This window comes from Myotis lucifugus, unplaced genomic scaffold (genome assembly GCF_000147115.1).
Source record: "Myotis lucifugus unplaced genomic scaffold, Myoluc2.0 scaffold_210, whole genome shotgun sequence".
In the NCBI taxonomy this organism is placed as follows: domain Eukaryota; kingdom Metazoa; phylum Chordata; class Mammalia; order Chiroptera; family Vespertilionidae; genus Myotis; species Myotis lucifugus.
Window position 1 is genome coordinate 427,151 of NW_005871258.1, and position 23,550 is coordinate 450,700.

Genomic DNA, 23,550 nt, shown 5'->3' on the forward strand with positions numbered 1-23,550 from the left:
GGTTTTGGTTTATCTCTTCCCACACACCCAACCTCCCCCGCCTTCCCTCTGAGATTCCACAGTATGTTCTATGCTTCTATGTCTCTGTATCTATTTTGTTCATCAGTTTATTTTGTTCATTAGATTCCACATATGAGTGAGATTGTGTGATTCTTGTCTTCCTCTGACTGGCTTATTTTACTTAGCATGATACTCTCCAGGTCCCTCCATGCTGTCTCAAAGGGTAAGAGATCCTTCTTTTTTACTGCTGCATAGCATCCCATGGTATAAATGTACTACAACTTCTTTATCCACTCATCTACTGATGGGCACTTGGGCTGTTTCCATATCTTAGCTATTCTAAATTGCCCTGCTATGAATACAGGGGTGCATACATTCCTTCTGATTGGTGTTTCAGATTTCTTGGGATCATTGGGTCAAATAGCAGTTCCATATTTATTTTTTTGAACCTTCATACTGTTTTTCATAATGGCTGCACTAGTCTGCATTCCCACCAGCAGTGTACTAGGGTAGGGTTCCCTTTTCTTCACATCCTCACCAGCACTCATCATTTGTTGATTTGTTGATTCTAGCCATTCTGACAAGTGTGAGGTGATACCTCATGGTTATTTTAATCTGCATCTCTTTGATAATCAGAGACTGACATTTTCTTGACTCTTGGCCATCTGAATGTCCACTTCGGAGAATTGTCTATTTAGGCCCTTTGCCCATTTTTAAATTGTCTTCCTTGTTGTTGTATAAGATCCTTATATATTTTGGATGTTAACCCTTTATCAGATCTATCTTTGCCAAATATGTTCTCCCATACAGTGGGCTCCCTTTTCATTTTGTTGATGGTTTCTTTTGCTGAGCAGAAGCTTTTTATTTTGATGTAGTCCCATTTGTTTATTTTCTCCTTAGTTTCTCTTGCCCTAGGAGATATATCTGCAAACATATTGCAACAAGAGGTGTCTGAGATTTTGCTGCCAATGGTTTCTTCTAGGATTTCTATGGTTTCACGACTTACATTTAAGTCTTTTATCCATTTTGAGTTTAATCTTGTGTATGGTGTAAGTTGGTGGTCTAGTTTCATTTTTTTAATGTATCTGTCCAATTTTCCCAGCATCATTTATTGAAGAGATTGTCTTGACTCCATTGTATGTTCTTGCCTCCTTTGTCAAATATTAATTGAGCATAATGGTTTGGGTCACTTTCTGAGTCTCTGTTCTGTTTCATTGATCTATATGTCTGTTCTTGTGCCAGTACCAGGCTGTTTTGAGCACAGTGGCTTTGTAGTATAACTTGATATCTGGTATTGTGATCCCTCCAACTTTGTTCTTCTTCATCAAGATTACTGTGGCTATTCGGTATCTTTTTTGATTCTATATAAATGTTTGGAGTATTTGTTCTAGATCTGTGAAATATGCCATTGGTATTTTAATAGGGATTGCATTGAATCTATAGATTGCTTTGGATAGTATGGACACTTTAATGATGTTAATTCTACCAATCTATGAACACAGTATATTCTTTCATTTGTTTATATCTTCCACTATCTCTTCTTTCAACATCCTCTAGTTTTCCAAGAACAAGTCTTTTACCTCCTTGGTTAAATTTATTTCTAAGTATTTTAATTTTTTGTTGTTGTTGTTGCAATGGTAAATGGGATTGTTTGTTTAGTTTTTTTCAGAGAATTCACTATTGGTGTATAAAAATGCTATAGATTTTTGGGTGTTAATTTTCTATTCTGTTACATTTCCGAATTCATTTATTAAATCTAGTAGTTTTTTTTATGGAGTCTTTAAGGTTTTCTATGTACAGTATCATGTCATCTGCAAATAATGAGAGTTTTACTTCCTCCTTTCCAATTTGGATGTCTTTTATTTCTTCTTCTTGTCTGATCACTACAGTATAACCAGGACTTCCAGAAATATGTTGAACAAGAATGGTAAAAGAGGGCATCCCTGTCTTGTTCCTGTTCTTAGGGGAAATGGTTTTAGTTTTTGACCATTGAGTATGATGTTGGCTGTAGGTTTGTCATATCTGGCCTTTATCATGTTGCAGTATGATCCCTCTATTCTCACTTTGCTGAGTTTTTATCAAAAATGGGTCTTGGATTTTGTTGAATGCTTCTTCTGCATCTATTGATATGATCATGTGATTTTTGTCTTGTAATCTGTTTATGTGATGTATCACATTTATTGATTTGCAAATATTGTACCAGCCTTGCATCCTTGGAATAAATCCCACTTGGTCATGATGTATGATCTTTTTAATGTATTGCTGGATCCAATTTTCTAATATTTTGTTGAGGATTTTAGCATCTATGTTCATCAGGGATATTGGCCTGTAATTCTCTTTCTTTGTCGTGTCTTTATCTGGTTATGGAATTAGGGTAATGCTGGCCTCATAGAATGAATTTGGAAGTGTTCCTTCCTCTTGGATTTTTTGGAATAGTTTGAGGAGAATAAGGGTTAGTTCTTTGAATATTTGGTAAAACTCCCCTGTGAAACCGTCCAGACCAGGGCTTTAGTTTGCTGAGAGGTTGTTTGTTTTTTTTGTTGTTGTTTTTTTGTTTGTTTGTTTTTCTGCTTCAATTTCATCAATAGTTATTGGCCTATTCAGGTTTTCTGATTCTTCCTGATCGAGTTTTGGAAGGTTGGATTTTTCTAGGAATATGTCTATTTTGGCCAGGTTGTCCCGTTTGTTGGAATAAAGTCGTTCATAGTATTTTTTTTAAATAATCCTTTGTATTTCTGTGGTGTCAGTTATTACTTCACCTCTTTCATTTCTGATTTTGTTTCTTTGGGTCCTCTCTCTGTTTCTTGATGAACCTGGCTAGAGGTTCATCAATCTTGTTTATCCTTTCAAAGAATCAGCTCTTGGTTTTATTGACCTTTTGTATTTTTTGTCTCTATGTCATTTATTTCTGCTCTGAACTTTATCATTTCCTTCCTTTAGCTTACCATGGGCTTTTCTTGTTGTCCTCTTTCTAATTCTTTAGATTGTAGTAGTGTTAGATAACTTATTACCAGTTTTTCTTGTTTATTTTTTGTTTTGTTTTGTTTTTTGTTTTTGAGGTAGGCCTGTAGTGCTATGAACTTCCCTCTCAGGAATGCTTTCACTGTGTCCCATAGATTTTTGGATTGCTATTTGCTCATTTGCATTTGTTTCCAGAATGTTTTTTGTTTGTTTGTTTGTTGTTCTAATTCTCACTGGAGGATATTTTTCTATTGACTTTTAGAGAGAGTGGAAGAGAGAGGGAAAGACAGAGAGAAATATCAATGTGAGAGAACCACATTGATTGGTATCCTCTTGCACGTGCCCTGACCAGGGCCCAGGCTGGGGAGGATCCTGCAACCAAGGTACATGCCCTTGACCAGAATCAACCCTGGGACTCTCTGTTATGCAGACCAACGCTCTGTCCACTGAGCCAAACCAGATAGGGCCAGGATGTTTTATATTTCTTCTTTGATCTATTTGGTAACCCATTCATTATTTAATGGCATGTTATTTAGCCTCCATGTACTTGATTGTTTTTGAGTGTGTTTATTGTAGCTGATTTCTAATTTCATGCCATTGTGGTCTGAGAAGATGCTTGATATGATTTCAATCTTCTTGAACTTGTTAAGACTTATTTTGTGTCCTAACAAGTGGTCTATCTTTGTGAATGACCCATGTGCACTTGAGAAGAATGTATATTCTGCTGCTTTGGGTGATATGCTCTGAAGATTTCAATTAAATCCATCTGATCCAGTGTGTCATTTAAGGTTATTGTTGCCTCGTTGATTTTTTTGTCTGGAAGATCTATCATTGATGACAGTGGGGTGTTAAAGTCCCCTACTATGACTGTATTGCTGTCGATCTCTCCCTTAAAGTCCAGCAAGATTTTCTGGGTATATTTGGGTGCTCCTATATTGGGTGCATATGTTTACCAGGGTTACATCCTCTTGTTGGAGCGATCCCTTTAGTATTATGTAGTGACCTTCTTTGTCTCTTTTATAGCTTTATTTTCAGGTCTGTTTTGTCAGATATGAGTATTGCTACCCCAGTTTTATTTTTTTCGTTTCCATTTGCATGGAATATTTTTTTCATCCCTTCACTTTCATCCTGTGTGACTCTTTTGTTCTGAGGTGGGTCTCTTGAAGACAGCATATAATTGGGGCATGTTTTTGTATTCATTCAGCTACCCTATGTCTTTTGATTGGAGCATTTGATCATTTATATTTAAGGTTATTATTGATAGGTCCTTATTTATTGCCATTTTTTCTTTATGCCTATGTTCCTCTATTTCTCTATTTCTTCTTCTTAATGCAATCCCTTTAACATTTCTTGCAGTGCTAGTTTAGTGGTACTGAACTCCTTTAGCCTTCTCTTATCTCTAAAGTTTAGTTTTTTTACTTATAAAATAGGAGTATTAGTAGTATCTGCCTCAGAGGATTATTATGAGAGTAAAATGAGCATTGAAAGAACTTAGTATTAAAAGCCCACTTTAAGTGCTAGCAATTATTGTTAATAAAACAAAGCTTGTAAAAAGGAAGGATAATTTATTATAGGAGTGCTTTATTATTTATTACCCCTTTGAATCTTTTGCTTCTAGTTTTTTTCCTCCTTGAATATATTTTTTACATAGATGAAGTCAGAGTGTCCATAATCATTTTATCTTCTGCTTTTTAATTTAGCATTACCTCATATACTTTCTCTTTGTTTTGACGGAGTCATGAGATTGGTATTTTTGTGGTTATATAACATTTTATGGTGTATGTGTATATATATACACTGATTTTTTAAACTCTTCACTGAATGTTGGACAGTTAGCTTATTTTCCAGTTTTCTTCCCTTTCACATCCTGTTTTAATGATTTCTGTGGTGCACATAGTTTAATTTATTAGGATAAATTTTTAGGAGTGGGATCCTTAGATCAGAAGGCATGAACATTTTGAGGCTCTAAATACTGTTGCAAATATAACACCCCTTTTCTGACTGCAGATGGCTATGATAGACCTGGAATAGTTCATCTGAAACCTTACTGAGTTCTATTGAATTTTCACCACAGGACAGTCTTAAAATTACACCCAAAGCACTGACCTTTGAGATCCATCATATTTGGTTTCAGTCTTTGCTGAGTGATATTGGTTTTGCCTGATATTCTGTAGTTGCTGTTCTAGATTCCTGTATGTGTTTGTTTTTATTTAATTTTATTTCCCCCCCTCAAAAATGACATTTCCTCCTTCAGTGTAGAAAGCTATTTCTTTTGTTCAGAATGCAAACTTTTTATCATGTATTTATCATTTTTATTTGTTTTGTTTTATATATATATTTACATATATAGTTTTTTGTTTTTATTTTTAAAAATTTACTTCCTCAAGTATTGTTTAGTGTTTTCTTGGGAGGCATCATCTGATGCTTCCAAATGTGTGGCTGTCTGTTGGGCTGCCTCCCCTAGATGTCCTGCAGGTACCCAAGAATCAAGAAGACTGAAGGTGAATTAGCTCCTTCTCCCTGAAAGGAACTCTTTTTTTAAAAAAATTAAATCTTTATTGTTCAGATTATTACAGTTGTTCCTCTTTTTCCCCCCATAGCTCCCCTCCACCCCAGTACCCCCCCCCCCCACTGTCCTCATCCACAGGTGAACAATTTTTGTCCAGTCTCTTCCCGCATCCCCCACAGCCCCTGATTCTATTATAATCACCAGTTTATTCTGTTTATCAGATTATTTATTCACTTGATTTTTAGATTCACTTGTTGATGGATGTGTATTTGTTGTTCATAATTTGTATCTTTTTCTTCTTCTTCTTCTTAAAGGATACCTTTCAGCATTTCATATAATACTGGTTTGGTGGTGATGAACTCCTTTAGCTTTTCCTTATCTGTGAAGCTCTTTATCTGACCTTCAATTCTGAATGATAGCTTTGCTGGATAAAGTAATCTAGGTTGTAGGTTCTTGCTATTCATCACTTTGAATATTTCTTGCCACTCCCTTCTGGCCTGCATTGTTTCTCTTGAGAAATCAGCTGACAGTTGTATGGGTACTCCCTTGTAGGTAACTGATTGTTTTTCTCTTGCTGCTTTTAAGATTCTCTCTTTGTCTTTTGCTCTTGGCATTTTAATTATGATGTGTCTTGGTGTGGTCCTCTTTGGATTCCTTTTGTTTGGGGTTCTCTGCACTTCCTAGACTTGTAAGTCTATTTCTTTCACCAGGTAGGGGAAGTTTTCTGTCATTATTTCTTCAAATAGGTTTTCAATATCTTGCTCTCTCTCTTCTTCTGGCACCCTTATAATTCTGATGTTTGTACGCTTGAAGCTGTCCCAGAGGCTCCTTACACTATCTTTGTATTTTTGGATTCTTTTTTCATTTTGCTTTTCCGGTTGGGTGTTTTTTGCTTCTTCATATTTCAAATCTTTGACTTCATTCTTGCAATCCTCTAGTCTGCTGTTGGAACTCTGCATAATATCCTTTATTTCAGTCAGTGTATGCTTAATTTCTAGTTGGTCCTTTTTCATAACCTCGAGGGTCTCACTAGATTTCTTGAGGGTCTCACTACATTTATTGGCAGTCTCACCAGACTTTTTGAGGGTCTTACTAAATTTATCGGCGATTTCTAGAAAGTTCTTGAAAAACCTTAAAAGTGTGGTTTTGAACTCTATATCCAGTAGTTTGCTTTCCTCCATTTCTGTCATTTGTGTCCTGTTTCTTTGTCTCCGCATTTTTTATGCTTCCCTGTGTTGATAGAGTGGCTTTCTGTGCTAGGTGTCCTATAGGGCCCAGTGGCTCAGCCTCCCCAATTACGTGAGGTGGACACTCTTGGTGTACCCCCTTGTGGGTTTTGTGCACAGTCTTGTTGTAGTTAACTCTTGATTATTGTAGGTATCACTGGGAGGAATTGACCTCCAGGCCAATTGGCTGTGAGAATCAGCTGTGTCTGCAGTGGGAGAACTTCTGTGCTGGAAACACCCCTTCGGGGCAAGACTTGCTTCAGTGGGGCTTTGGTGCTCACTGAGTCTCCCCCCTGAGTGTGTCCTTTATGGATCCAAGGAGCTGCAATCTGGATGGTCCCACTCTGACCACCGGGCACACTGGCTCCTGGATCTCTAAGGAGGTACTAATCTAGCCTCTGCCTGAGGCTACCCAGCAGGAGCTCAGCTGTGAAGCAATGCAAGTTGCCGTGGGGCCTTGGGCCAGCTGCAAGTTTGTTAGGTAATTTTCAGATTGCAAAGGGCCAGGCCTTTCATATGCAAAAGCCGGCGCACAGCTTGGGCGGGGCGGGGGTGCCAGGGGATCAACAGGGCGGAGCAAGCAGCTATGGCTGCCCTCAGAGGCCCCGCTTCTCAGTGTCCCGGCAATCGCTGCAAGCACCTCTGAGAGAAAGCCGCCCTTGAGTTCCGACCGATGCCAGACAGTCCAGTTTCTCCTGTATGAGTCTGGGTCCCCAGAGACTCGCCCGGAACTGGAGCTCAGAGCTTGAGACTCCCTCCCGATTGAAAATGACAACCGTCCTCAGCCGCCAGCCCTCTCCCCATGCGCCTCTGTACCTCTGTACTTTACTTCCGCACTGCAGCTCCTCTGAGTCTTGGTATGCTTTTCTCTTTCCTTCTAGTTGTAGAATTTCCACTCAGCCAGCCTTCCTGTGGTTCTGGATGATGTCCGTTCTGTCTTTTTGTTGTATTCTTGAAGTGGTTGTGCTAAGCAGCAATCTCCGGTGTTTACCTATGCAGCCATCTTGGTGTTTTTTTCAAGGAACTCTTTTTCATCATGCAGCTTCCTCTCTGTTTGTTCTTTCTTTTATTCATTGAGATATTTTTTAGTCCCTATAAGGTGCCAAGCACTACTCTAGGTATTAGTAGTACCTAAACCCACAGATCGAATCCTCCCTCCCTCTAGCTGGGAGACAGAGCATTGCAGGTCCCAAATGATGGGCCTTCCTGTGGTGAACTGTGGAGACACCGCTGCCTAACAACAGGATTCGGCAGCACTCTTCATGCTCTACGTCACATTACATTTAAAAATGGGAAGTGTTGCTGACGGAGTGAAAGGAAGACTTGTGGTTCAGAATAAAGACTGTATTCTGATGAATTTATCTAGAATCGTGGGAATCAGAAGCTCATTCTTTATGGGATATAAGTTAATTGTTCAGTTTGTTTATTTCCCTTAGCCACAGTGTGGGGATAAATATAATTTCCATAATTTCTTCATCTAAAAATATTTGTTCACTCCCTAACCTAGACTAGATTCTGTGCTTGACACAGTTGGGCTGGCTGTTCTCTCTGTCTCCTTGGGGCCTCGCAAGGTGCTTCTCTACACTGGGTGCACAGTGGGGGCTTGTTAACTGCACTGAGGACTTGGGCCCAGCCTAGTGGAGGAGACATGTTGGAATAGAACATAAGCTCCGTGAGCGCCGAGACCTTGTCTGGCCTTCTTTATAGCTGCATCCATAGCACTGAGAATGGTGTCTGGCACACGGCGAGCACTCAGCAAATATTTATTGAATGAATGAAACCCAGATCCTTACATAAGATTATTATAGATGTGGCAACAGAGGCATACCCATAGAGCAACTAGCAGATGGGAAAAGTGAACAGTTCTGACTGGGAGCTGGGGAAAGTTTCATGGAGGGGTAATTAAGTTTGGTCTGGAAGAATGTGTAAGGGTTGTGGTGTGAGAAATGTTCTGAGGGAAAGACACAGTCTGTGAAAAGGCAGAGAGGTGGGAATAATATGGTGGGCTCCCCAGGGTTGGGCTCCCCGGGGGCGGGCGACAAGACGAAGAGGGAAGATGGCACTAGAATATGAGGAACCTGGAATTCTCTCCTAGGACCAAGGCCTATAGGTGCCTATAGGAAATGAATTCCCAGGGACGGGTTCTCAGCAAGTGGAAGATGTTAGAAAATCTGTGTCTTGGAGAGATTCTTTTGGCAGCAAGATGAGAACCAATGTGGAGGGGAAATGCCAAAACCAGGTGCAGCATTCCCCTGAGAGGCGTTGAGTCCTTGAGCCAAGCCTGAGAGTGGGGAGGGAATAGGTAACAGGAACATGACTTGTGGAAAGTGCATGTGTGTGGCAAGCCAGGGGTAAAGGCGAGGGTGCCCACAGATTCCTGCCTTGGACAACTGGGGAGACAGAGATACTGTCAACCACTTCCATACTGCCCCTGCTTCTCAGGGCCACAGTGTTCCCTGGACAGCCATCTAAACCCCTGTCATTCCCTAACTCCTTCCCACATTGTTTTCTTCAGCTCATTTTACTGCCTGACATCATATATTTCTTTATGATCTGTCTCTCCTAATAGAATAAGGGTGGGCTTTTGTCCATTGTGTGCTGGATACTCCCAGTGCCATGAGTACCTCGTAGGAATGCATAGATATTTGAATTAATAAATGAAAAAAATGGGTAAAACATATTTTCAGGGAAAGGTAAGTCACTTTAGGTCCCCTTGATTCTCAGATGTCCATGGGGTGCCCAAGTGAGAGGCCAACAGACAGCACATGTTTGGAGCTTGGCAGAGAAACCTAAGTTAAGGAGGTTTATCTGCAGATCATCTGAGGTGTTGAGAGGAAGAGCAGACAGCGGAGTGACAGAAGCAGGGAAGTTAGAGGAGCAGGCGGCCCAGGGTAGGGAGCTCTGATGCGAGAGCCTGGACCTGGAGTGGGACAGACCTGAACGCAGTCTCAGCGCTGCCGCGTTCTAGCTGCGTGACAGCCAGGCCCTCCGAGCCTCGTTTCCTCACTTAAGATAGAAAAATCACAGCGCCCACCTGCAAACGGCTGTGAGGCCACACCTGGTGCGCTCGGACGGGTGCAGCACAGGGTGCGCCCGCCACAGGGCACGCCCTTCGCCTCAGTGTCCAGATTGCTCTCTCCATGAGGAAGGCCATCCCTGAAGAGTCGTGAAAGTCACACAGAAGGATGTCTGAAAGCCATTTCATTTGGCAAGAGGGGGGTCACTCACGGCCTTAGCCAGGATAATTTCATGGAAGTGTGGGGGCAGAAGCTAGTTTACAGTGGGTAGAGGTGTGAGTAGAAGTCAAGGAAGTAAATATAGGAAGTGAAGATCAGTGCTTCAAGATCTTTGTAGGGCAGGAGAGGAGAAAGCGATGGTGGGAACTTGAGCGTGAACCAGAGTGAGAGGAGACACATTTAGTTGGTGTAATGGTATCAATGGGTCTACTCTTGCCCCCTTCTTGGTTAGGGGCTAAGGCTCTCCCTTTACTGCACTGTCCCCACACAGGGTGCCCAAAGCCACCACGGTCTGTCCAAGGGGGTATCCCTGTGACCAGGACTGTTGTCTATAGGTAATGAATGAGGGGTCATATTTGGCAGCTTATCTTCAGAGCTCTTTCCATTCTTTACATGGCCCTCTGCAGTGGAAGATTTTGTATATTATTTTCTTAAAATGATACTTCTCCTTACCATGTGTGATGTATTCTGAGATACTTTTCATTCCATTTTGGTCAGACCCCACAGATCAATTTCACAACCCACTAATAGGTCTTGACCGGAGTGAAAAAGGTCTCGGCCAGAGAAAACGTTGATTGGGACTAGAGCTCAAGATTGTAAGGCCTTGTGGGGTCCTAGAGTGAAATTCATCACAGACGCAAGTCCTGTTTACTGATTCATATATAAATAGAGCCTCATTTTAAATCCTTTTAGGAAAGGACAAGAATTTTGATTAATGATTATAAGTTAGAGAGGATGAAACCTTCTCTTACTTATTAAGACCCCCAGGAGGGTATTGAAAATGTGTAGCAAACCCAAGTTAGTTTGAGTGTGACCACATAATGAAAGTCATGAGACTGAAATTTTAAATTCCCCTGAAAACTCCCTCACTAGCACTTCTTGTTGCCATGGTTGCAGACTTCACCTCATTGGCCAATCCTGAGCTTTCAGAGGTGGGAACAGGAGAAGGCATCTGAATCACAGTTAACCTTCCAGTCTAAGGAGCCCCAGCCACACTTCCTACAGCATTTCCTCAGTAACACGGTGTGCTCCAGGGCAAACCCCACAGCTTCCAGGCCCAGGAGGACACAGGGGGCTCTCTGCACCTGGAAACCTGACCTCCTTGGAAAATTCGGAGGCAGAAAGTCTTGTTGAGCTGTAAGCAGCCCAGGAGAGGCCTTGGAGGTTCCTCACACAGCTGGGTGCACGTACTTCTCAGGGCTGTGACTGGAAGGAAGCTGGAGTCTGTGGCTTCCTGAAAAAGAGTGGTAGGAAAATGCACAGGAGGGAGGATATGGGTGAGACTGGGTGAGGTGAGACTGAGAGAATGAAGGAAAGAAGAGAGACCTTGGATTTGAAAACATCACGTTGGGCTGTGACTTTTATATCACACGGGAGAAAATTAGTTGGGGAGACTAAAGGGAAAGTTCTTGGAATTGTATAAAATGAAGTCAGAATAAGTAGAGTTCGTTATCTTTGTTTCCAATAATAATCGGGCCAGTTGTCATTCTTGCATTGTAGTCCATCCTTTTACAGTGACCAGTGTCCCTCTGTACAGAGGAGCGTGAGGCGCCCTGATGGGACAGAGAGGGAGCCAAAGAGAAGTGCTCACCTCATGATTGAGAAAATCCTGCTCAGGGACACCAGCCACTGAAGGGAATCAAAAGGAAGGAAGGGAAACGCCCACAAACCCTCCATATTATCTACAGAGTTGTCTTCTAGTATCTGATGTTCGGAGTGGAAAGGTGGGATCAGCTCTAGGGATCCCCAAGGTGACAAAAGTCCCCGCCAGGTTGTCTCTTCCTGCTGACGCCCGAGGCACCCCCGCTGGAGATGCGCTGCTGGCCCTCAGCTCTCTCCTGCCCCCGGGGTCTCTCTTCCACAGTCATGGCTCTACCCTGAACAGGTGTGGGCTGGTCACCGACCTCCGCATCTGGAGAGCCACGCGGAGGCCTTATCAGTGGGGTCCAGGCAGGAAACAGACTCCCATTCAGTTGGTCCACGTGAAGAAATGTTAGTGAAGGGACTTCCTGCAGAGGTGGAGGTAGGGCTAAGGCAGCCCCAGGGTCCGAGGCCCCCAGCAATGGCGAGAGCAGAGAGTTGAAGGGGCGGCAGGAAGTAGTGCTGCTGGGGTCCCGGCAGCACTGGTCCTGAGCAGGGAGTAGAGCTGGAGAGACAGGGCGGGAGGCGCGCAGAGCCAGTGCCCAGCCTGTCCCCCCCACGCCCTCTGACCTGCCTCCCAGGGCCTCGCCCCTCCGGAAGCAGCCAGCAAGGATATTGAGAGAACCAAATCAATATTTGGAATCTGGAGAAAAAAAGGGGTTAGGTAAGTTAGTTATGCGATTACCCTCATTTAGAATCTTGAATGTATCTAGGCGTAGGTCCTTTTCATGGCTTCCCTGTTATACTGATGAAATCTAAATGGGAAAAGACCTTTCTGGGTCGGTGTGGTCATCTGTCTGGAAGAACACTTATTATCTGCCTGGAGGCAGAGAGGCTGTCTGGTGGCTCCGTGGCCACCGGCAGGTGCCTCCCGGGTCGATCGGTCTTGGCTGTGAATCCTGGTGGCCTGAAGCAGGTGGCTGTAGAAGTTAGCTTTATGTAAAGGTAACCTTCATGGAAGTTTACCTTTAGGTAAAGGTTTTTAAGTAACAATGATTTAATTCATCTTGTTCCAGATTCTCAAGATTCTAAATTCTATCTAATTAGAAGCTTTACGTGGGTCTATGGGAAACTTTATGTGGCTCCTACGTGACTGTGATATGGGCATCTCTGTGGGTATGGTGACCGTGCTACTCACGGTCATAGTCCTGGCTGGCACATTTCCCTCAAATTGTAAAAACTGCAGACAGTTTACACAAGGGCTGACAGTGGTCCCTAGTAAGGCTGGGATCTCCTGGACAAAGGTGTGGAGCTACGGGCGTTAGAGAGCACTTAGATTATCCCCTCGTTTTGCATTTGCAGAAACTGACTCTCAGGAAGGGTAAAAAGTTGCCCAAAGTCCCACAGCCAGCAGGCAGCACTTGGTCCGGCCCCTCCTGCCGCCTGGCCCAGGCTCCTCCCTTTGAGGCCATTTCCGACTGCCGGTCATTCTGAATCTCCCGTGGAAGGTGTGACAGGCCAGGAACAAGCAGCTGACATTCACCATATACCAGTGATGTTGACTGTCCTCTGACATACTGACTGCATTAGTAAAAATAGAATGGAGGTACCCAAGCAAAATCCAGCTAAATGGGAACACCATAAACAAAAGGGTAGTGCTCATCTGGCATTTTGTCCCTGTCTGCATAGGCCAACATTTGATCATATCCCACAGTTCCTTCAAGAGACCACCCCTTGGTTCCCACTTCTTCACTTCTGAGGACCTGGCTCCCAGTGTTCATCTCCCAGCAGATCGGCCAGGCTCCCACTTGTTCTAATGAACCTGTGCAGCGTGTCCAAACAGGCCCAGATGATTGACGCTGCACCAGTCGCAGCAGGCGCCCTGGAGGTGGGCCCACTCATATCCTAACGGTACTGGAATGAATAATGGCCAAGAGCAAATGGTGTGGAGACCACCTGAAGTTATTTAAATTTTATAGTCAATCGCCTCATAAATTAGAGATTTGCTTAAGTGGAGTCCTGTAGATGAACTCATAAAATATGCATTTAACACTTTATTTATGGTATAACCATAGCATTGCAAAAAAGTAACCTCAAAATGCATGTGAAAACACCTGCTGTTGGCTTTCTTTCATGGAGAAGAGGGACACTTGACTGTCTGCAAAGAGAAGCTGGAGAATGATGTTGCTGGGCAGTCAGATTGAGGAGGACTAATTTCTTTAAGAAACCCAAGAATTAATAAATTAATGGTTGAGACAGGGAAAAAATTTTTTTAAAAAATCTAGTAGGGAAAATCTCCAGTTTCTGCAATGTAGTGATTTGAAGGAAAGGGCCTATTTGGTTTATCTTTTTCTTCCTATTTCTTTTTTAAAATTTTTATTGAACTTATTGGGGTGACATTGGTTAATAAAATTATATAGGCTTCAGGTGAACAATTCTATTATACATCATCTGTCTATTGTATTGTGTGTTCACCACCACAAACCCAGTCCCCTTCCATCACCATTTATCCCCCCTTTACCAGCTTCTACTCCCCCGCCCAATTGCCATACTGGCGTCTGTGTCTATGAGGTGGTGTTTTTCTTTGCTTAATCCCTTCACCTTTTTCACCCAGCCCCCCACCGCCTCCCCTCTGACAGCCGTCAGTCTGTTCTCTATGAGTCTGTTTCTATTTTGTTAGTTTATTGAAGCTTCTATACTCATTCACTCCATAGCCCACTGTATGTAAAATAATGTGAGCATTTTCTAGGAGCAAACCATAAATAAATGGCTGTCTATTTTAACTTCCTTTAAAAAAAACACCACCACAGATTTATAGAAATATTAATTTGACAACATAAAGCTCAACCTATTTCAACTCAGTGATTTTTAGTAAAATTGACTGAGCTGTCAACCACCACCACAATCCAGTTTTAGCACATTCCCATCACCCCAAAGAGACCCCTCATGCCCATTTGCAGTCCATCTATTTGCACCCTCACCTTGGATAACCATTAATCAGTATATCTCTATATATGAAAGCCTAGGCGACCATTCAACTGTTTGACCGTTCGACCATTCAACCGGTAGCTATGCTGCGCACTGACCACCACAGGGCAGACGCTCAACTCACAGGCATGGAAACATGGAACAGACTGATGAATCTCAGAGGGACGAGGGGAAGGGGGAGGGTGGGAAGGGATTAACCAAATATCTTATATGCATACTAGAGGCCTGGTGCATAGATTCATGCACTGGTGGGTTCCCTCAGCCTGGCCTGCGGGGATCAGGCCAAAACCGGCAGTCCAACATCCCCTGAGTGGTCCCGGATTGAGAGAGGGTGCAGGCCAGCCGAGGGACCCCACCGGTGCACAAATCCATGCACTAGGCCTCTAGTCAGATATAAATGACTGGATAATATTCCTCGTAAGGATACACCTCTGCTTTTTCTGAATCTGCCTGGTAAGTTTGCCCAGCAAGAGATAACTGGGCTGGGCTTGGCTTTGAAGGGGCATCTGGAATAGGAAGGGCCTTCCTCATTTTTAAAACACCTCTTTTCCTCTGTTCTTCAGATTGAATAATTTCTGTTGATTTGTCTCTTCTGTCATATCAATTCTACTATTAAGCCCTTCCAGATATTATTTTTTTACTTCTAAAATTTTCATTTTGTTATTTTTATAGTTTTTATAGTTTCTATTTCTCTGCTGAAAACATTTTCCATTCATTTCAAAGGTATTTGCTTTACGTCATGGACTATAATTGCTGGTTTAAGTCTTTATCTGATCATTACAACACCTGGGTCATCTCAGTATTGTGATCTATCGATCGCCTCATACCTTGAGAACTGGTCATATTGGCTTGCTTTTTTTATCTGTTGCATTTTGGATTGTATAATGATGTGTTGAATATTATGTTTTAAGACTCTGGATCCAGTTTCAATTCTCTGGAAAAGGTTGGCTTTTTTGGTTTTGTTTTGTTTTAAAAAATCTGATTATGTTTAGGCAGCAAGGCTCTCAGGTCAGTTGGGTGAAAGCCTGTTCCCAGCAGCGGAGAGCAGGAAGTTCCCAGAGACAGTGCACAGCGCATGCATGTCCCGCACTCCCCTCTGAGGCCTGGGACACCTGGGCCTGCGGCTTTCACTGTCTGCACTGACTTTCCTTTCAATTATAATCTTTTATCTTTTTAGCCCCAGAAATTTCAAGGAAATTCAACAAAGAAAATCAAATCCAAAAAATTGCATCACCTCAAAGGCCAGAGGGTTATTGCAAGATGTGACGCAAATGGCTTTTATTTCCCAGGTAGATATATTATTTTGTAAGATTGCTTTGTTAAAGGATATGCTATCGGGGAGGGGACCAGCGGTTCTCAAACTGCGCTTTCCCTAGAACAGTGATGGCGAACCTATGACACGCGTGTCAGAGGTGACCGTGAACTCATTTTTTTGGTTGATTTTTCTTTGTTAATGGCATTTAAATATATAAAATAAATATCAAAAATATGTCCTTCTCCTCCTCCTCCCTCTCCTCCTCCTCCTCCTCCTCCTCCTCCTCCTCCTCCTCCTCCTCCTCCTTCTTCTTCTTCTTCTTCTTCTTCTTCTTCTCTCTCTCTCTCTCTCTCTCTCTCCCACACACACACTTCCTCATTAAAAAACACACACATTAACAGCAACTCGAAAAGGCAAAAATCACAGTTTGCTAGACGGAAAACCTCTAAAATTAAGGAAGACAAGAATATGGTGAATGGCCGTGTAGGGTGACACCCAGTGCATTGGGGCAGGTGGTGGGAAGGCTACTGGTGGGCAAAGTGATTGCCTTTTGCAGGAGATGGAATTGACTGGACTGTGACTATCAGAAGGTTCTTACAGCCAGGGATTAAAAATATTTATATATCCAGTCTCCAGCCTGAGAAATTCCCTCTTGGAGCAAAGAGTAAGAACTATTTCTGCATCTCTAGCCAAATGAACTGGCCTACGCTGTACGCTTAGACCATTTCTCCAGTCCTCGAACTGCTGAGCATGGCCAGAGTTTTGCTGAGGGCCTCAATAGGGGTGTGTCCGTTTCCTAGCCTGAATGCAGGAGAGCCCTCAGGCCCAGGTGGGGAGCCCCGTCATACCCAGGAGGATGACTGCCATCACCAAGCTGCCTTCAGGAGCAAAGACCCACAGAACAAAGGCCAGGCCCCTGAAATAGTTCTTCGTGACATGTCAGAACCAGGGGCTGAGGACAGGAAAGCGGGATGTTGGGAAGCCGAAGGTTGGAAGCTGGTCTTGGATCAGGACGTGGAAATGCTGGCAACTCCTTAATTAGATGGAGAAGGAGCCAGAGCAGAGGCCGAGCCCTAGCTCGACAGGCCGCGCAGGGTCCTGCAGGTCGAGGACACAGCCAGAGGTGCCACCGGCGAGGCTGGTTCTACAGTTAGGCCATGGAAGCACTCTAATTGTGGGAGGTGGGCAAAGGCCACCTCTGCAGAGAATGTACACAGAGGAAAAGAGAATGAAGGAACTAAAAGAGATTATAGTAACATACTGAAAAGTTGGGTCCAACCACCTAGGGCAGGTCGGGCATACTGTTGTGTAAAAGGCAGAGAATGAATGGTTTAGACCAGTAATGGAGAACCTATGACATGCATGTCAGAGGTGACACACGAACTCATTTTTTTGGTTGATTTATTTTGGTTAAATGGCATTTAAATATATAAAATAAATATCAAAAATATAAGTCTTTGTTTTACTATGGTTGCAAATATCAAAAAATTTCTATATATGACACAGAACCAGAGTTAAGTTAGGGTTTTTCAAAATGCTGACACGCCGAGCTCAAAAGGTTCGCCATCACTGGTTTAGAATGTGGGCCATGCAGCCTCCGTCACAGCTGCTCACTGTAGGCAAGAAACTGGACAACTGCCTGCTGCTTTCAGACCAGATCCTGCTAAAGCCCCCAAGGCCGGGGCATGAGGAGCCTCCCAGGCTGAGCCCAGTCCTGAACCGAGGAGAGGGTGAGGCATGGAGGGTTGTCTTCAACCAGGAGTGGTCCTGCACTGTTTCCATAACAGAAATTCCTTCAAAAAGTGCTGCTTGTTTTTCTAAAAGAGTAGTCAATGGATGGTAGGCAATATGTGAGTAATGTGTAAAGAAAATTCAAAATCCAGTTGAACATTTAGTTTGATAAGAAAGCACGCACGGTGGAAAGCTGGTTTTCATGTGTGTGTGTTTTGTTTTAAAAAGGTTTCCATTTCTTTGGTTATTTCATACAAAAGACATAGACTCAGGATGAAACTCGGCAGTCTCCTGGCACGTCCAGGGCCTGGGGCTTGGCCAAGGATGCCTGGGAGCGGGCGGGGCCCAATGGGACGTGCACTTTCTGTCTCAGAGCAGAGGTCCTGGCAGCTGCCACTGCCAGGGCGTGTCCTGCTCAGAGCTCCCCTGATACGTATAACCCGCGCATGACGGGAACATGCATTCATCTCGGCTAAGTGACAGCACGTGTGCACCCAGCGTGGCATTTCCTTTCTGGTTGTAACAAGCTCTCTGAGGAGAACGACAAGGCAAGGAAACGTCTGGGTTCCTGTTTTCTCCGTTTTGGTTGTAGATTTTAGGGAAGCTGTGGGATGTGCTCAGCCTCGCGGGCTTTTCATTGATCTAACGTTAATGAGAAGCTGGTGAGGGGAGTTCGCATTTCCTTTTCACTCACAATTGAACAGCACTGGTTTTCCTATCTGAGCTTTACAGAAGGGAGTGTGGCTAAAACAGATACATGAGGGAACCGATGGTAGGGTGTCCAGGAAGAGGGTGTCTGTTTCTGAGATGGTTGCTGGTGACGCTGGGTGAGTGAGCTGCGCATGCTCTGGCCCCAGCTCCGTGGTGTCCAGACCAGAGCATGCCCTTCCCCGCCTGCAGTCTGCACCCCAGGCCCCCCCGGAGGCGTCCCTCGCCATCTGGTGAGTCGTCCAAGAGGCAAAGTGTGACAATTAGCCGACCCACAGGAGGGGCAGCCCAAGGCGATAGGCTTTCCTTGTCCTCCTATCGTATCTTAACTTTGATTCCTTCCAGGGGTCGTGAAGAAGTGCATAAACCCCACCCATGCACTGGTGAACTTCAGGTACGGAGACACCAAGGTGGTGCCTACCTCCTTCATCACGCCTGTGGGGGGCGCCATGCCCTGCCCGCTGCTCCAGGTACCGGCTCCAGCACCTGTTCCCGAACCCTTTCACGTTCCCAGTCCTCTGAGGACAGGCTGCCGTGCTAGGCCCTTCGCTGCGCTCTGGTTGGGCTGGAAGAGGAATGGCCTGTTTTCTATGGTCACTTGCCTGGAGATTTCTTTGTTCATGATCCTGATCTGCTAACTGCCTGGTATATAGCTCAGGACTGCACTGGCCACTTTACAGGCCATAGATGGTCAGGGAAGGGAGTTGCTGAGGCTGTTGGTGCTCTTGAAACTATAACTGCAAACTATATTAAATAGTTTTTCTTAAAAAATATATTTTTATTGATTTCAGAGAGAAAGGGAGAGAGAGATAGAAACATCAATGATAAGAATTGATTGGCTGCCTCCTGCATGCCCCCTACTGAGGATTGAACCCACAACCCAGGCATGTGCCTGACCGGGAATCAGACCATGACCTCCTGGTTCATAGGCCAACGCTCAACCACTGAGCCACACCGGCCGGGCTAAACAGTTTTGAAGCAAGGGCAGAGGTCATGCTTCCTTGACAGCCAGGCCAGAGAGTAGCGAGAAAGCCCCAGAACTGCAGTGCCGTGGGTTTTGGAGAGAGTGGAGGGAAGCACCGAGGGAGCACACTTGCAGGGGCACCTGGTCGTGTGGCCCCTGCCAGACCCAGGCGCACATCAGCGTACTTCCTCCTGGCGGGATCCTGTCCATCTGACAAGTGCCCAGCAGCTGTGTCCCTGCCCAGGACTTCCTGTCCACTGGAAGCGATCTCCATGTCCCTTTACCCACGGAGTCCTCCGTGTGCTCCGAGCACCGCGAGCAGGCCTGTGTTCCTCTCCCCTGGGTCTTCATGTGAGGCCCTGCAGGCCCCTCCCACCTGTCCTGGGAGGATGTTTCCAGACCCCTCCCAGGCCCTGCTGCAGTGGGGCTTCCTCAAGCCAATCACTGCATTCCAGGGTGGCCAATGAGTGCAGGAACTGTGGAACTATTGGCTCTTTCTGAGAAAAAATTATGTATTTGAAATTTAGAACCCTGGGTGTTTTAAAACACGCTTATATCAATACTGTCTACTCTAGAAGGCCTATAAGCCAAGTGTTTACTATGAAGCATGTTCTCATCTACAGGTCGGAGATTATGTATTTGCCAAGATTGTGACACCCAATGGATTTGACTTCTATGTCCCTGCCATTGTCATAGCACTTCCGAATCAGGATGTGGCCGAGGATAAACTCTACACGGTTTTGAAGTGTAACAACCGGAGAGTAAGTAGAACTGCGTCTGGAAAAGGGCTGCGTCGCCAGCAGGAGCCGCTCCCTCGCCCCCTCTCTGCGGGCCGCACTAGCTCTTTCCTGGCCCTGCCAGGTGTCCTGAAGAAATGGTTTCCCGGCTGCATCCCCTCCCCCTGCGGTTTGGATTCTGCCCACTCAAGACACAAAAGCTGCCCTTGCTACTGGAGCCACGGCCTCCCTGCTCCTCCACGGGACGGCCTCCTGCCTGGGAGCTCCCTTGGCTTCTTCAGGGTCCTTCCTGTCCTTACAGCTCTCGCTCTCTCTCTCTCGCTCTCGCTGATGCTGATGCTCAGGATGCTCCTGCCTGATGCTCTCCTGCCGGTCCTCCCAATGGATCTGTCCTAAAAGTTTCAGAAAACATCCTTATCAGTTATGATCTGATGATGTCATTTGCCTGCCTGATGTCCCCCCCCTCCCCACCCCCACACACTTCTCATCAACCTCAAGAAAAAGTGCAGCTTTGGGGATGTGAAGTACAGCACAGGGAACATCGTCAGTAATATTGTAGTAACTCTGTACAGTGCCCGGCGGGGACTGGAAATATCGGGGTCACTCTGTAAAGTGTAGGATTGTCTGCCCACTATGCTGTGCACCTGAAACTACTACAAAATAATAGTAAATGTAAACAGTAACCGAAAATTTTAAAAAGAAGAAAAGAAAAGAAAGGAAGAAAGGGAAAAAAAGGAAAAGAAAAAAAGCGGGGCTTGACCGGCATGTTTCTGGCTGCCCTGTGAGCTGGAACACAGCGGCCTTTCCTGCCCCTGGGCTTCCGCTCCTCCTGGACGGCCTTCCGTCTTCTTTCCACGAAGCAGCTTCTGCCTCATTGTGCCCCCCCTGCCGAGGCCCTGGGGGGGGGGGGTCCCGCCCACTGTCCTCCCTCTTCCCACACCGGCTTCCTTGCCAGCCAGCTCCCACCTCCTTCAGTGCAGGAGCTGTGGCCTGGGCACCTTTGCACCATGACAGCCCCTGGGGAAGAGAAGGTTCTCACAATTGCTTTTCGAATTGTTTGAAGAAATGATGTTTCTAATAGGAATAACTTTGCTTGGATGGACTGCTTACTATGCTTGGAAAAGAGGCTGGTGAGCAAACAGGAGCAAATGGAATCACAGACGCTGACTTTATTAGGCCTTAGTATGCGCCACAGGTGCTGCTCCAAGTGCGTGGCCCGCAGAGGACCGCTGAGAGCCCAGAACACTGTGACGTGGGACCAGTCACCCTGTCTTCGGACAAGGAAACCGAAGCAGAAAGGTCATCACACACGGGCGTAGAACAGGCAGGCACCAGGAGGTCGCTCACAGGCTGCACGCTCGCCCTCTGCGTCTGCCTGCTGCGATGCAGAATGAAACATCCAGTCAATTCTGGATTGAAGGCCGTGAGCAAACAGCAACTGAGCCAGTGGGCCCAGAGGCACTGAATGCAACCTGACAGACACGGGGGAGAAAGGGAGCCTTCTCATCAAGCCAGGAAAGCCTGAGAGAAACGGGCTTTCCTGGGGCTGTTCCACAACAGCACAGGGGCCCCCGCCTGGAAGGCCACCGGCTGGCGCTGCTGGGGGATGTCTCCCAGGCAGGAAAGGAGGAAGCAAATCCAGGGATGACACGTCCCCGGGGTGTGGCATGGTCAGGGCACGGACGCTGAAAACAGTTCTGATGGAGATGCTGGGAGACTCATGGGGCTGACGGTCGGTGCTCATCAAGAGGCGGTGGTGACAGCTTATAAGCCCAGGAAAGAGATGGCCAAGGCCGAAATAAAGATAGGACGGTGGTTATGTGAGAGGATGTGTGTGTGTGCGCGTGTGTGTGTGCACCCACTGCATCGTATGTGGCTGGACTTGGCAAATGATCCAGGGCATGGAGAATGACAGAGAGGACTCAACAATGACTTTTATTCAGCATGTAATTATCAAGTGAGGCTCTGTATCTAAACTGCACCCTTAAGTATCACTCTAAATAGGATAATGGCTAGTCGCTATTACAATGGGCTGAGCTGGAATAAAATTACATCTGAACTGTGGACATCTCTCAGTTACTCTTTTGTATTATTACAGGAATTTTGCCCACGAAATGCACTTATAAAGATCAGCCAGAACAAGTATGCTCTCTCTTGCTCTCATATAAAGTCACCCCCAATTCAGGAGGATCCCAAAGTGTAAGTGGACCCCACTTTTTACTTCCTGAATTTTATTCATATCTTTGCACCTTTAATCAGTTTCTAGGTTGAGAGTCATGATCTCTAGGAATTCGGGAGGAAGCAGAGGTGGGCAACTTATTGCTTAAACTGTGGTTCCATGGTTATTCTTTATTCAGTGTCACACCTTTACCTCCAGGTTATTTGTCTCCCTGGTTCTAATCTCAAATCTAACACTATTTTGCTGACCTTTCAGAAAAGCATTCTGGCTTCTGTCATGAAGATGAAGGAATTATTCTCCTTTTATTTGTAAGGATTCAAATAAAACCCCAGCCCTTGGCAACCACCATCCTACTTTCTGTCTCCATGATTTTGACTACTGTGGGAACCTCACATAAGTGGAGTCATACAGTAGTTGTCCTTTTGTGACTAGCTCCTTTCACTTAGCACAATGCCCTCATGGTTCATCCATGTTGAAGCAAATGCTAGACTTCCTTTCCTTTTTAAGGCTGAACAATGTCCCATTGGATGTGTAAACCATATTTTGTTTACCTCTCTCTCTGTCTCTGAGCACTGGGGTTGCTTTCACCTCATGGCTATTGTGAGTAAAACCGCTATGAACAGGGGAGGCCCTGCTTTCATTCTGTGGGTATATAACCAGAAGTGGAATTGCCGGTCACATGGTAGTTCTACTTTTAACCTTTTGAGGGACTGCCTACTGCTTTCCACAGCAGCTGCTCCATTTTACATTCCCACCAGCAGTGCACAGGGTTCCAGTTTCTCTACGTCCTGGCCAGGACTTGTTATTTTTTAGTTTTATTTATTTTCTTTTCGATAATAACTATCCTAATGGGTATGAAATAGTCAAGCCAGTTTTTTCATCTTTCTTGGAAACTACCTCCAGAGTTTTTGAGCTGATCTTTGAAAAGTATCACATGTGGTAAATCTTGCTCCTTTGAAGAGGGATTTGATCAATGGAATTTTCTGTTTAGAAATAACTAAAAAATTTTCCCATCCTATTAACTTTTCTTGACAATTTCCAAAAGGATCTGAAAGCAGCCATAGTCAAAGTTTTTCAGAATGAAGGCTGGTGGTCAAGGTGGCAGATGCTGATTATGGGAACAAAATATGGTTTAACAAACACCAGGCAGCTGGTGTCTTAACTTACCCTGAGGGCTCTGAAAAAGCCAGTTCTCAAATGGTGTGCCATGCTGGCATGGCTGAATGAAGTCAAGGTATTTGTTCCCAAGACGTCTTCTTTGAAAGACATTTCTGTATAAATAAATTGTTCAGTATATTTTCTCTGTGTTTTTTTGGTACCTTTTGACCAACAAACACCTCTCCATTTTCCCCACCCTGGCAACGACCACTAGATTATGCAGTATTTGTCTTTTTCTAACACATTTCACTTAACAAAATACCCTCAAGTTCCATTCAAGTGGTTGCAAATTGTAAGATTTCTTTCTTTACTGCCGA

At 44.7% G+C, this 23,550-nt stretch overlaps 1 protein-coding gene across 1 annotated transcript in view; it reads left to right on the plus strand.

Moving 5' to 3' along the window:
- The window catches only part of VWA3B (von Willebrand factor A domain containing 3B), a 133,026-nt gene that overhangs the window by 107,844 nt on the left and 1,632 nt on the right, over window positions 1-23,550 (plus strand). Inside the window, exons 22-25 of the mRNA XM_023761469.1 lie at window positions 15,679-15,790; window positions 18,541-18,665; window positions 19,783-19,920; window positions 21,995-22,095. Of these exons, the coding sequence (XP_023617237.1) occupies window positions 15,679-15,790; window positions 18,541-18,665; window positions 19,783-19,920; window positions 21,995-22,095 (476 nt within the window). The remainder of the gene's footprint in view (window positions 1-15,678; window positions 15,791-18,540; window positions 18,666-19,782; window positions 19,921-21,994; window positions 22,096-23,550) is intronic.